General features: G+C 39.6%; 3 protein-coding genes across 3 annotated transcripts; all 3 read right to left on the reverse strand.

Moving 5' to 3' along the window:
* Nucleotides 1–989: 989 nt before the first annotated feature.
* On the reverse strand, nucleotides 990–4,236 carry LOC137985540 (kelch-like protein diablo). Its single transcript, XM_068833158.1, has 2 exons — nucleotides 3,450–4,236; nucleotides 990–3,291 (listed from the first exon to the last, which is right to left on the reverse strand). Exons 1-2 carry the CDS (start codon nucleotides 4,058–4,060, stop codon nucleotides 3,261–3,263), a joined length of 642 nt encoding a protein of 213 aa, XP_068689259.1. The 5' UTR covers nucleotides 4,061–4,236; the 3' UTR covers nucleotides 990–3,260.
* On the reverse strand, nucleotides 2,279–3,217 carry LOC137984395 (influenza virus NS1A-binding protein homolog). The gene has a single exon (XM_068831576.1). The coding sequence runs from the start codon at nucleotides 3,215–3,217 to the stop codon at nucleotides 2,279–2,281; it is 939 nt and encodes a 312-aa protein (XP_068687677.1).
* Nucleotides 4,237–5,816: 1,580 nt separating the features above from the next.
* LOC137985539 (kelch-like protein 17) lies at nucleotides 5,817–11,215 on the reverse strand. The gene has a single exon (XM_068833157.1). It carries the CDS (start codon nucleotides 11,037–11,039, stop codon nucleotides 9,264–9,266), a length of 1,776 nt encoding a protein of 591 aa, XP_068689258.1. The 5' UTR covers nucleotides 11,040–11,215; the 3' UTR covers nucleotides 5,817–9,263.
* Nucleotides 11,216–13,400: the final 2,185 nt, after the last annotated feature.

The following is a 13,400-nucleotide window of genomic DNA, read 5'->3' on the forward strand; positions in this document are numbered from 1 at the left end:
TTTCGAGTTTCGAGACTGGTTCAATAACCTGAGAGGAAAAAAGCTCCACTTCTCGAAATAAGATATGTTATATAGCAAATTTCAATCTTCTCCCGGCTGTTTAACTCTTAAACACCTGCTTGTTCAAAAGCCATATATGTAACACTAATCCCAGATTAAAATTTAACCAAGGAGTTTATTTGTAGAGTACATTTCCCTACTCCCGAATGTTGTTCAACGCTGACATTCAGCAAAATTCTGCATTCGCTGGGGTCATTCTTGAAAAACAAAGACAAGCAAAGAGACTTTCAGTTCACCGAAAAGGTGAAAAAATGAAACCAATTTTTACGTTAATCCTGTATTAAGTTAAGAAGGAGAAACCTCAGTGGCCCGATAATAATATTCTAATAACAAATATTTAACTCTAAAGATTGCAAAGCAGTGCAAGGATCTTTGCATAACCTTGGATCAACACAGACAGTGATAAGCATAAACACAACACTGTTAGGACAGATTCAAACAACGTTCAAGAAGGCATTCTCTTCAAAATGGAACTACGGTTCGCCAAAGCTAACGAGATCAGCTCTCAAACTAGAAAGCGGACGCAGACAGCTGTTTCAGGTTTGTTGGCCCTCGCCAGTGCGCCGTAGCTAAAACACAGTGAGCCTCAATGACACTTCACCTATCTCATATGTGTCGCTAATCATTATAGAAAGAGCTATAAGATCGGATTGCACCAAAGGCCATGTCACAAACAATTGCCCCAAATGGCCAAAGGGCAAACCCTCAACTGATCATGCCAGCACCATTAAGAGAGAAACTACGGAATGGCCAATACCATCCTCCTCCTTAAGACAAAAAGTTGCAAATAGACCAGATCACCAAGACATCGGTCACAGCAGAAAGATAAATATATAAACAAACACTAAAGACTGCAATGCCATGTAACAATAATAATAACAATAACAACAACAACAATCATCATCACCATCATCATCATCATCATCAATATGGTGGCCTTTGATATTAGACATCCATGTTATGGTCAATTGCCACCTGTCAAAACAAGGTATCCGCTGACCAGTATGGCATGACCATATTGTGGCCTCAAGTTTAGACTCATCAAGGTCAGCTGTCTATAAGGGTATACATGGGTATATAGGGCTAATTATTTAAATACATTATAATATACACGTGGGAATACATTATAATTTAAATACACTATAATAGGGGATACATGAAGTACCTAGGTGTTTTTTTTTAAGTTGACCACTGATCAGGTGCTGGTTTTTGATCAGATTGCAGGCTGAAGCCAGGTTAACTTATTGTAAGAATAAATAACCTGGGAGCTGAGCTTTTAGGCTTGGCTATATGTATTAATCAGTGACTAAAATAGCTTTTCATTAAATTTGCTTTCATTGCTTGCATTTTTAATAGACTACTTGACTTGATTTCAATAGTCAAAATAACTTTTACAGCTTATTTTGTAATCATACATGTATGTAAAGTTTCGTTGAAGGATTTGAGAGAAAAATTAGTACTAATTATGAACCTTACTTAAGGGCGCATTCGATTGACCCTATTCTGGAATACAGATGCGTGGAGTGATGATTTAAAACCATATGTTTTGGCATTTTTAAGCAACAAGGATAATAAAGATATGTTTAGAATAGCATTTTAGCAAGTGTTTGACAATGTTAATGTAAATCTCTGTAAAAATGAACAATTTCTGACTCCTATTCCAGAATACTGCCAATCCATTCAACAAGCCCTAAGTGTCAAGGGTATTTACCACTGACACACGAAGGGCCGATTTACACGGTGCGATTTTTGTCGCATGCCACAAGCTCACGACAGGCCCAAGACATGACTTACGATTGTCGTAGCGTTTTAAAACATGTTTTAAAATGCTACGACATTTTCCTGACGTACACAACAATCGTAAATTATCTCGTGAGCCTGTCGTAAGCCATTGTCGCATGCGATAAAAATCGTACCGTGTAATTCGGCCCTAATTGGCAACACTGTATAGACTGTCAAAACAAGAGTGATTTAGCTACTTCACTCTTGACAGAAATCAACTCAAATCGCCCCTGGAGAAAAACAGCTCAAAGCAGAGTAGAGAACAAACAAATTCAACCCATGCATGGCACCAAGTCTGGGAAACAAACTCAGGCCACATTGGTGGGAGGCCAGTGCTCTCACCACAGCACCATCCTTGCTTTCAAAGAGAAAAACAAGGAAGTAATATCATCATCATTACCATTATTAGAAATCTAGAACCTGATCAATGCTTCTTTTAGTTTAGTGGCTGCAGTTTGTCAATCACTTGTTTATAAAATCTTGCAAAACAAGCCCGAAAGAAGTTCTCCTTCTCCTTTTCCTCCGACTCAGACGCCTCAAAGCTTTTACTGGTAACTGGTATAACTGATTTGTCCACCCACACTTTCCTATCTGAATTATATTCTTCAACAGTTAACAGTCTCGAGTTTCTCTTTCTACCATGCTGAGTTAGTTTAGTTGTTCCACCCAAAACATACAGCCTTCCTATACAGCACACCATACTTCCATTACATCGCGGTACCTTTAGACTGGGCATCAGCTGCCACTCATCAGATGTGGGATTGTACACTTCACAGGAGCTCATTGATTCCCCTCCACAATTTCTACCACCTGCTACATAAATTTTGCCATCCATTGCTGATCCAAAAGCACTGTGCCTTCCCTCATTGAGTATTGCAACCTCTTCCCATTTGTTATTGTGAGGACTGAACCTTGATACAGTTGACAGGGCAATAATTTCACCACCACGAAATATTTTTCCACCTATAACATAGATGTTTTCCTCGTCACTCACAACACAGGGACTCTCCTTTCCAGATAGGGCATTCATGTTTAGCCAATTATTGCTTCCTGCATCATATTGGTGGATACAACATCCGTACAAAGAAAATGACATTTCATACAGGACATCATTCAAAACTATTACATGATTTCTCGTGTTGTTGGTAGATTTTATGACTGACCCCCAGGTGTTCATAGCTGGCTTGTAGTATTCCATCCCCACTGACTCACCCATCTTGATTGACTGGCTATCAGCAATGTAAACTTTACTTCTACACTGGACTAGAAAGTGGTCTTGATGATGAAATGGTGCATCTGCCAGTCTGTACCACTTGTTTTGGTTTGGAAAGTAGCCGAATGCCTTTCTCCCTCCACACACAAAAATTCCATTCATGTGTATCTCCAGGCATTTCCTTGGTTGTTGATGAATGTGCCCATCATTGGAATTCAGTATCACTTTCATAGCATCTGCCAAAAATTTTACACCAAACTCATAATTTTTAGTGATGAGTTCTTCTTCTAACAATTCCTTCAGTAAAAAATCATGTGATATTGATGTCAGACGGATTTGATGCAATAACTCAGGGAAGTCTCCTTCTCTTTCACTTTTGCTGTATGATACCCACCTCACAATTGCCTTGAACACGTCATCCTCAGCATTCACAATGATGTCATCACTAGACACCCATTCCAGCACTTGCTTCACTTCAAGCTTTAAAAAGTCTTCACTTTCCACGACATCTGTAAACTTTGAAATGATCACCTGGCGAGCTTTCTTTTTCAATTCCAGGCACTGATACTTCTCAGCAAAATAATAGTTGAAAATACAATTCTCAGTTGTGACAATACTCTTCAAGAAACCCTCGGCCATAGTTTTTAAACCTGGTAGAAGGAGGTAATTCGTTGTTGCAATCAGATTGTGGGCTCTTTCTTCAGTGACCAAAAGGTTTCCAGTATAAACGTACTTCAACACATCTTCCATAACAGCTTCAGTTGCCTCTTCAAGCTCCACTGTGATCAGTTTTTCGCTACTTTCTTTCATGTCGCTGTTCAGAAGAGTAAAAAAGAACGGGCTGCTTGCGGCAAGAACAGCTTTATGCGCTGTGAACTGCTTTCCTTTCACTGAGATTGTTATATCACCGAAACCTTCATTTCTTCTCAGAATATCAAGACGTTGAGCAAATTCCTGAAGATGCTTAGAAGGGCCTGATGACATGGGCTCATTCACTGCCTCCATTTTGGCTTCGACCCTTCAGGCTGTGCCCCGAAGTACGCCCCAGCACGCCTTGCAAGCGAACCTTCCAGTCCCAGTGGAACCGAATATGGGTAAAGCGCTCTTGTTAAATATGGCGGACGAAACCGGATCAATGTTTTCATATGCGGATGTCATCTGTTGAGAAACTTAAAACTTTTTAGGTGAGATTGGTATTGATATTTGATATCAGTCATGCATGCATTTATTTGCTCAATCTCTACTTTACACAGTCACGATGTCAGGTATCTTAGAGCAGGGGGGTTTGTTTCCTAAACTGAATAAATAATGATTACATAGATGCCAAGTTGTAGGGAGAGGCTTGCTGGAGATTTAATGGAGCGCGTAATCCAAGCGAGCAACAAAGGCGCAAACTTTTCGAGGGGAGTCCGGGGGGATGCCCTTCCCCCCCCCCAACCCCCAAGGGAAAATTTTTAAATCTGAGTTCTCCTAGATCACTTTTCCTGCATTCTGAGTTGATTTAATGACACATTTTACCATGTCACTTTGGGCAAACAAACACGAGCAGTGACTGGAGAAGAAAAGGGCTCTGGGGTCTAGAATTTCTTGATTTCTCATCAATTTGCCGCTGATTTCTCGTTGATTTCGCAGATCATGAACAGTCTTACGTTTGTGGAACAATAATTTTATATTTGTTAACCCAAGCTCAGCTGGAGATTTTGCTTGCTTGGCTGGAGAGCTGGAGATTGAGTGTGAAAGCTGGAGTCTCCAGCCAAAAGCTGGAGACTTGGCATCTATGTGATTAATATTGGCAAACAAAACTACTAACTGCTGAATACCCTGTCACCTTTGTTCGCACTCGAAGGTGTTCTTTGAAGAACTAGTCATCTGCAAATTTAAAGTAGAAGGGTATTCAGGGTTGGACACTTAATTTTGAGAGCACTCGCCATTCGTGCGAGTGACCCTCAAAATACACTCGACCGGATCACTTTTCACTCGCCCAAAAGTTTTCTGTAGCATGAAGCGACAAGGAGTATTTCTACTCCCCCCTGGATGGGATGATAGTCAATCACAGGGTTACCCCCAGCATTCGCTACTCACTTATACACCTGGGCGGAGAGAGGCACTGCACATTGCAGATTGCAGACTGAAAGCCGGTTACAAAATGGAGACTGAGGACTGATCAGTTCACTTTACCTGTTGTTGTGCAATGGCTTCTCCAAAGTCATCCCCCTGGGTCTTCGTTTCTGCAAAGAATTAGTCAGTACAAGGAAGTGACACAGATTTACAATCTTGAAAGTACCTCAAACTTCAAGAGATCATGGGATTGTGGCATGAATGAACACTCATTAGAATACGATATTGAGAAAATGATGAGTAATCATTGAAGACACATGGAGGACAATGCGTGTTGTAGCCCTTGCAGCTGATTGAAATTCCCTTTGCTAACAAAAAGCAAAAATGTTCCTTAATCTTAATACAATCTCAACTTACAGGGTTGAGCAAAACAATTTCAATTTGGCTAGTAACAATGAAATCATAAGAAAAGCAAGTAACTGGGCAGTCACAAAATCTTAGTTATCAGGGTGTGGATGGAGTTACTGATAGCTGAAAATACAGCATAGCCACTTAATATAGCACAGATAACGTGATGGGAACAATTCACGAACTGTGCGCTGTCCGTCAGAACTGTGTCATCACTCACTGCTTGTGATTTCATATTGCCATGAGTATACATTAAAAACCACTCAAAAGTTTGAGACACTTTCAAGACTGTTTAAGAAGGAAATAATTCATGTCACTTCCTTGTAAACAAATGATAATATTAGCTATTTCTAGAAAAAAGACCAAGAACATTCCTTCAAGAGTTTAAAGACCCGGGAAGATGACCTCTGAAAAGCAACTGCGTGACAATACCTTTCGGCTTAGTATTCAGTCTGCATTTTGTACCCGGTCTGAGACTGCATTTTGTACTAACCGACATGGAATTCTGAATTTCAGAATACAGCATGTGAAAGAAGCAGCAATGGTAAAGTCAGTTGGAAACTCCAAGTAAACGTAATTTTCTTTCTGTTTTTTTCTCAGGTGCCATGATTTGCATTTTCAAGCTTAGAAGCCAAATAAGTGTTCTCAAAACCCAGATGTAATTCTTCAGTCTCTGTAATAATATTGAAAGTTTTTGCAATATTGTGTTCGCAAACTTTGCAAGACGATAGATTGCAATTAAAATAATGATTTGCATTATTCTATTTAAGGTCTTATACAGTTCTGTCTCATGAGAAAGTTCACAATGGCAATGAATAGACAGCAAGAAGGGAGGGGTGGGGATGAAGCCTTTCAGGATTATCCAACCGGAACATCTATCCAGCCCTCAATAAAAAAATCACACTCTACATAATGCTTTATAATTGGAAGACTTTTCAAGTTTCAAGACCAGTACAATATAAAACGGATAGGGAAAAAACTCAACCTCTCAAAATAAGATATGTTATATGGCAAATTTCAGTCTTCTCCCCGCTGTTTACCCCTTAAATGTCTGGTTGTTCAAAAGCCATATAACACTAATCCCAGATTAAAATTTAACCAAGGAGTTTATTTTTCTACTCCCAAATGTTGTTCAATGTTGACATTGGGCAAAATCTTACATTCAAGGAGGTCAATCTTGAAAAACAAAAACAAGCAAAAGAAATTTTCAGTTCACCCAAAAGGTGAAAAAATGAGACCAAATTTTACGTTAATCCTGTATTAAGTTAATTGGCTTTCAAACAACTGATCCCTGATTATGATTATAGTTATAGGAAAATATTATCTAAACATCAATGCTGTTGCTAAAATAAAGTTTGTTTCAGAGAATTTGTAGCTCTGTTATGCACGAAATTATCATTAAAAACTACATTGTGTATAATCAAAAGAAAATGATAGACAAGCAAAAAAGTGGGATTTTTTACAAAATGTTTTTAAAAATACTTTTTAATTCTCTTGAATCTATATTTTTTTTGTATTTTATCATTTTTTTAATATAAACATTTCTGTGTTGAAGTTACAGCAATTACCAAAAAATAAAGTATAAAAAATCTACATTTTTAGTCCTCCTCCTTAGGACAGAGAGTTGCAAATAGACCGGATCACCAAGAGATCAGTCACGGGAACAACAAAAAAACATTTTAACACTAAATTAAGACTGCAATGCCATGTAACAATCTATGATACTAATAACAGTAATAATAATAATAATAATAATAATAATAATAATAATAATGATAATAATAATAATAATAATAATAATAATAACGACAATAATTAACACTTATTACCAATCTCGTATCCAACAAGGGCAAATGGAATAATTGTTTTATTAAATTCTCAACCTTGGGTTTTGTTAAAGTTTAAAAAACGACCAGAAAGTGATGTGACTTCCAGGAGCCAAAAATTTTAAGCTGTGTGACATTTGCCGCATTCATTTACACATTAAGTCAAATGTAGGTATAATGGCTGGTAACCGAGATCCAGTGAACCAATGAGAAAGCTAGAATTGCATTATCCGAGGTTGACAATTTAATAATGATGATCAACATGGTGGCCTTTGATATTGGATATCCATGTTATGGTCAAGTGTATTTAGCACTGTCGCACTAATTGGGGGCACTGTACAGAAATCAAATCAACTGATATCAAATCACAGGTTGGTTTTAAAGGAGAGTGAAAAACCAGAGTACCCAGAGAAAAACATCTTGAAGCAGAGTAGAGAACCAACAAATTCAACCCACATACACTGAGTCTGGGAATGGAACCTGGGCCACAATGGTGGGAGGTTAGTGCTCTCACCACTACACCATCCCTTCTTCCAAAGAGAAAAATAAAAAATAAGAAAGTAATATTATGATGATGGTAATGATATATTCTGTATACAAGGCTAAAAAGGTTATGAAATGGTTAAAAATTAATGTTTGAACCAAACGTTTTCGGCTGTTTGCCATCATCAGGGTTAAGAATGATGACCGGTCACACGTACATATATATATCCTATTTATATCCTATGTAATTCCAGATGGGAAAAGTTTGGAGACATAGAATCCTGTTCACACCTCTGAACCAGCAAAACACCTGCGGGAAACCCATCACATTCTTTCACTTGGCGTGTTCTCTCCTCAGCACAAACATTCCACAAGCGCAGGACGGTCGAGGCGCTAGTGATCCAACAATTCCGCCCCAGTTATTTCCTGTCTCCAAACTTTTCCCATCGGGAATTACATAGGATATATATGTACGGTCATCATTTTTAACCCTGATGATGGGCAACAGCCGAAAACGTTGGGTTTTGCTAAAAGCAGGCTCGCGGCCCAGCCGCCTGCGGCCCGCGATGGCCCGGCGGCCCGGAGGCCCTGTGGCCCTGAGGCCCACACAGTTTTGTTGTCTAGCGGTGAATCCACGCGCATGCTCGGGTTTGGGCATGCAAATGAAAGACAGTGAGTTTGAATTCGTTTACCTTTTTAATAATCATTTCAATCCTTTTTGATCCTTTCTTTCGTTGCATGTTGATAAGTGAAAAACGTTGTCATTCTCTGTCGTTTTCGTCTGTTCAACACCAACAAACAGAAACAAGGATTCAAATGATTAAAATGGTAAACAAATTCAAACTCATCGTCGTCCATTTTGCACGCCCAAACCCGATGCAGATCTAGGCATGCGCGTGGATTCACTGCTGGACCGGGCCGTCGCGGACCATGGCCCGCTGGGCCTTCGGGCCGTGGGCTGTGGGCCTTGGGCCTGCTTTTAGCAAAACCCGAAAACATTTGGTTCAAACATTTTAATTTTTAACCATTTTATAACCTTTTTAGCCTTGTATATAGAATATATTTTACTGAGCGAACATTATGGACGATGATAATGATGATGATGATCATCATCATTATCAGAAATCTAGAACCTGATGAATGCCTCATTTAGTGTAGTGGCTGCAGTTTGTCAATCACTTGTTTGTAAAAACAAGCGCGAAATATGTTCCCCTTCTTCTCTTTCTCAGACGTCTCAAAGCTTTCAACTGGTATAAATGATTTGTCCACCCATTCTTTCCTCTTTAAATCAACTCTTCAACAAACTCAGGCCACATTGGTGGGAGGCCAGTGCTCTCACCACAGCACCATCCTTGCTTTCAAAGAGAAAAACAAGGAAGTAATATCATCATCATTACCATTATTAGAAATCTAGAACCTGATCAATGCTTCATTTAGTTTAGTGGTTGCAGTTTGTCAATCACTTGTTTGTAAAATCTTGCAAAACAAGCCCGAAAGAAGTTCTCCTTCTCCTTTTCCTCTGACTCAAAGCTTTTGCCGGTAACTGGTATAACTGATTTGTTCACCCACACTTTCCTCTCTGAATTATATTCTTCAACAGTTAACAGTCTTGACTTTCTCTTGAATGTACCATGCTGAGTTAGTTTAGTTGTTCCACCCAAAACATACAGCCTTCCTTCACAGCACACCATGCTTGCATAACATCGAGGTACCTTCAGACTGGGCATCAGCTGCCACTCATCAGATGAGGGATTGTACACTTCACAGGAGCTCATTGATTCCCCTCCACGGTTTCTACCACCTGCTACATAAATCTTGCCATCCATTGCTGCTCCAAAAGCCTTATACCTTCCCTCATTGAGACTCGCAACCTCTTCCCATGTGTTATTGTGAGGATTGAACCTTGATGCAGTTGACAGGGCAATAATTTCACCACCACGAAATATTTTTCCACCTATAACATAGATGTTTTCCTCGTCACTCACAACACAGGGACTCTCCTTTCCAGATAGGGCATTCATTTTTAGCCAATTATTGCTTCCTGCATCATATTGGTAGATACAACATCCGTACAAAGAAAATGACATTTCATACAGGACATCATTCAAAACTATTACATGATTTCTCGTGTTGTTGGTAGATTTTATGACTGACCCCCAGGTGTTCATAGCTGGCTTGTAGTATTCCATCCCCACTGACTCACCCATCTTGATTGACTGGCTATCAGCAATGTAAACTTTACTTCTACACTGGACTAGAAAGTGGTCTTGATGATGAAATGGTGCATCTGCCAGTCTGTACCACTTGTTTTGGTTTGGAAAGTAGCCGAATGCCTTTCTCCCTCCACACACAAAAATTCCATTCATGTGTATCTCCAGGCATTTCCTTGGTTGTTGATGAATGTGCCCATCATTGGAATTCAGTATCACTTTCATAGCATCTGCCAAAAATTTTACACCAAACTCATAATTTTTAGTGATGAGTTCTTCTTCTAACAATTCCTTCAGTAAAAAATCATGTGATATTGATGTCAGACGGATTTGATGCAATAATTCAGGGAAGTCTCCTTCTCTTTCACTTTTGCTGTATGATACCCACCTCACAATTGCCTTGAACACGTCATCCTCAGCATTCACAATGATGTCATCACTAGACACCCATTCCAGCACTTGCTTCACTTCAAGCTTCAAAAATTCTTCACTTTCCACGACATCTGTAAACTTTGAAATGATCACCTGGCGAGCTTTCTTTTTCAATTCCAGGCACTGATACTTCTCAGCAAAATAATAGTTGAAAATACAATTCTCAGTTGTGACAATACTCTTCAAGAAACCCTCGGCCATAGTTTTTAAACCTGGTAGAAGGAGGTAATTCGTTGTTGCAATCAGATTGTGGGCTCTTTCTTCAGTGACCAAAAGGTTTCCAGTATAAACGTACTTCAACACATCTTCCATAACAGCTTCAGTTGCCTCTTCAAGCTCCACTGTGATCAGTTTTTCGCTACTTTCTTTCATGTCGCTGTTCAGAAGAGTAAAAAAGAACGGGCTGCTTGCGGCAAGAACAACTTTATGCGCTGTGAACTGCTTTCCTTTCACCGAGATTGTTATATCACCGAAACCTTCATTTCTTCTCAGAATATCAAGACGTTGAGCAAGTTCCTGAAGATGCTTAGAAGGGTCTGATGACATGGGCTCATTCACTGCCTCCATTTCTGCTTCGACCCTTCAGGCTGTGCCCGGAAGTACGCCCCAGCACGCCTTGCAAGCGAACCTTCCAGTCCCAGTGGAACCGAATATGGGTAAGGCGTTCATGTTAAATATGGCGGACGAAACCGGATCAGTGTCTTCATATGCGGATGTCATCTGTTGAGAAACTTAAAACTTTTTGGGTGAGATTGGTATTGATCTTTATTGAGTAGGCGTCAGTCATGCATGCATTTACGTGCTCAATCTCTACTTTACACAGTCACGATGTCAGGTGTCTTGGAGCAGGGGGAGCTTTGTTTCCTAAACTGAATAAATAATGATTAATAGTGGCAAGCAAAACTACTAACTGGTGAATACCCTGTCACCTTTGTTCGCAGTCAGAGGTGTTCTTTGATGAACTAGTCATCTGCAAATTTAAAGGAGAAGGGTATATTCAGGGTTGGCCTCTTAATTTTGAGAGCACTCGCCATTCATGCGAGTGACCCTCAAAATACACTCGCCCGGATCAGATTTCACTCGCCCAAAAGTTTCTGCAGCATAAAGCGACTAGGAGTATTTCTATTCCCCCCTGGATGGGATGCTAGTCCATCACAGGGTTACCCCCAGCATTAAATTTGCTACCCATTTATATACCTGAGTGGAGAGAGGCACCGCAGATTGCAGATTGCAGATTGCAGACTGAAAGCCGGTTACAAAATGGAGATGAGGACTGATCAGTTCAATCCATCACTTTACCTGTTGTCACGCAATGGCTTCTCCGAAGTCATCCCCCTGTAAAGAATTAGTTTACAAGGAAGTGACACAAATCACAGGCACCCCAAGCTCATAACGCGATTTGAGGAAGGGAAAGTTTATTTATCTCTTTTACTACATTAATAGTTATGCACTGCAAAATCGCGTTATGAGCTTGGGGTGCCTGTACACAGATTAACAATCTTGAAAGTGCCTCAAACTTCAAGAGATCGTGGGATTGTGGTATGAATGAACACTCATTGGAATACGATATTGAGAAAATGATGAGTAATTATTGAAGACACATGGAGGACAATGCATGTTGTAGCCCTTGCAGCTGATTGATATATTTCCCTTTGCTGACAAAATGCAGACGAAAAGCAAAAATGGTCCTTAATCTTAATTAATACATTCTCAACTTACAGGGTTGAGCAAAACAATTTGAATTTGGCTGGTAAAGATAAGTTGAAATCACAAGAAAAGCAAGGAACTGGTCAGTCACGAAATCTTAGTTATCAGGGTGTGGATGGAGTTACTGATAGCTGAAAATACGGCATAGCCACTTAATATAGCTCAGATAACGTGATGGGAACAATTCGCGAACCATGCGCTGTCTGTCACAAGTGTGTCATCAGTCACTGCTTGTGATTTTATATTGCCATGAGTATACATTAAAAATCACTCATAGTTTGAGGCACTTTCAAGACTGTTTAAGAAGGAAATAATCCATGTCACTTCCTTGTAAACAATATTTCTAGAAAAAAGACCAAGAACATTCCTTCAAGAGTGTAAAGACCCAGGAAGCAGACCTCTGAAAGAAAAGCAATTGCGTGACAATACATGAAGGTTTAGTATTCAGTCTGCATTTTGTACCTGGTCTCAGACTGCACTTTGTACTGACCAACATGGAATTCTGTTTTTCAGAATACAGTAAGCGAAAGAAGCAACAATGGTAAAGTCACTTGGAAACTCCACATAAACGTAATTTTCTTTCTGTTTTTTTCTCAGGTGCCATGATTTGCATAGAAGCTTAGAAGCCAAATAAGTGTTCTCAAAACCCAGATGTAATTATTCAGTGTCTCTGTAATAATATCGAAAGTTTTTGCAATATTGTGTTCACAAACTTTGCAAGACGATAGATGGCAATTAAAATAATGATTTCCATTATTCTACTTAGGGTCTGATCAGAAACCCATAAGGGTTGAAACGTGTAACGCGCGTTCACAGCTTCCGAATATTCAGTGCGAACTGATTGGTTAAATGTTTCAGTGCTAAGTACCATATTTGGAAACCCCGCACTCTTGTTGTTCCAAATATGGTACTTAGCAAATTGAATATTCAGAAGCTTGTTTCCCAGCACACAAGAGGCCGTTACACGTTTCAACCCTTATGGGTTTCTGGTCTGATACAGTTCTGTCTCACGAGGAAGTTCACAGTGGCAATGAATAGACATCAAGAAGGGAAGGGTTGGGGATGCAGCCTCATCAGGATTATCCAACCGGAACATGTATCCCAAGGAAGAATGCTGAAGTCATTGTTCAAAGCAGCCCTCAATAAAAAAATCACACTCTACATAATGCTTTATAATTGGAAGACTTTTCAAGTTTCAAGACCAGTACAATATAAACCAGA

Source organism: Montipora foliosa, chromosome 14 (genome assembly GCF_036669935.1).
Source record: "Montipora foliosa isolate CH-2021 chromosome 14, ASM3666993v2, whole genome shotgun sequence".
In the NCBI taxonomy this organism is placed as follows: Eukaryota; Metazoa; Cnidaria; class Anthozoa; order Scleractinia; family Acroporidae; genus Montipora; species Montipora foliosa.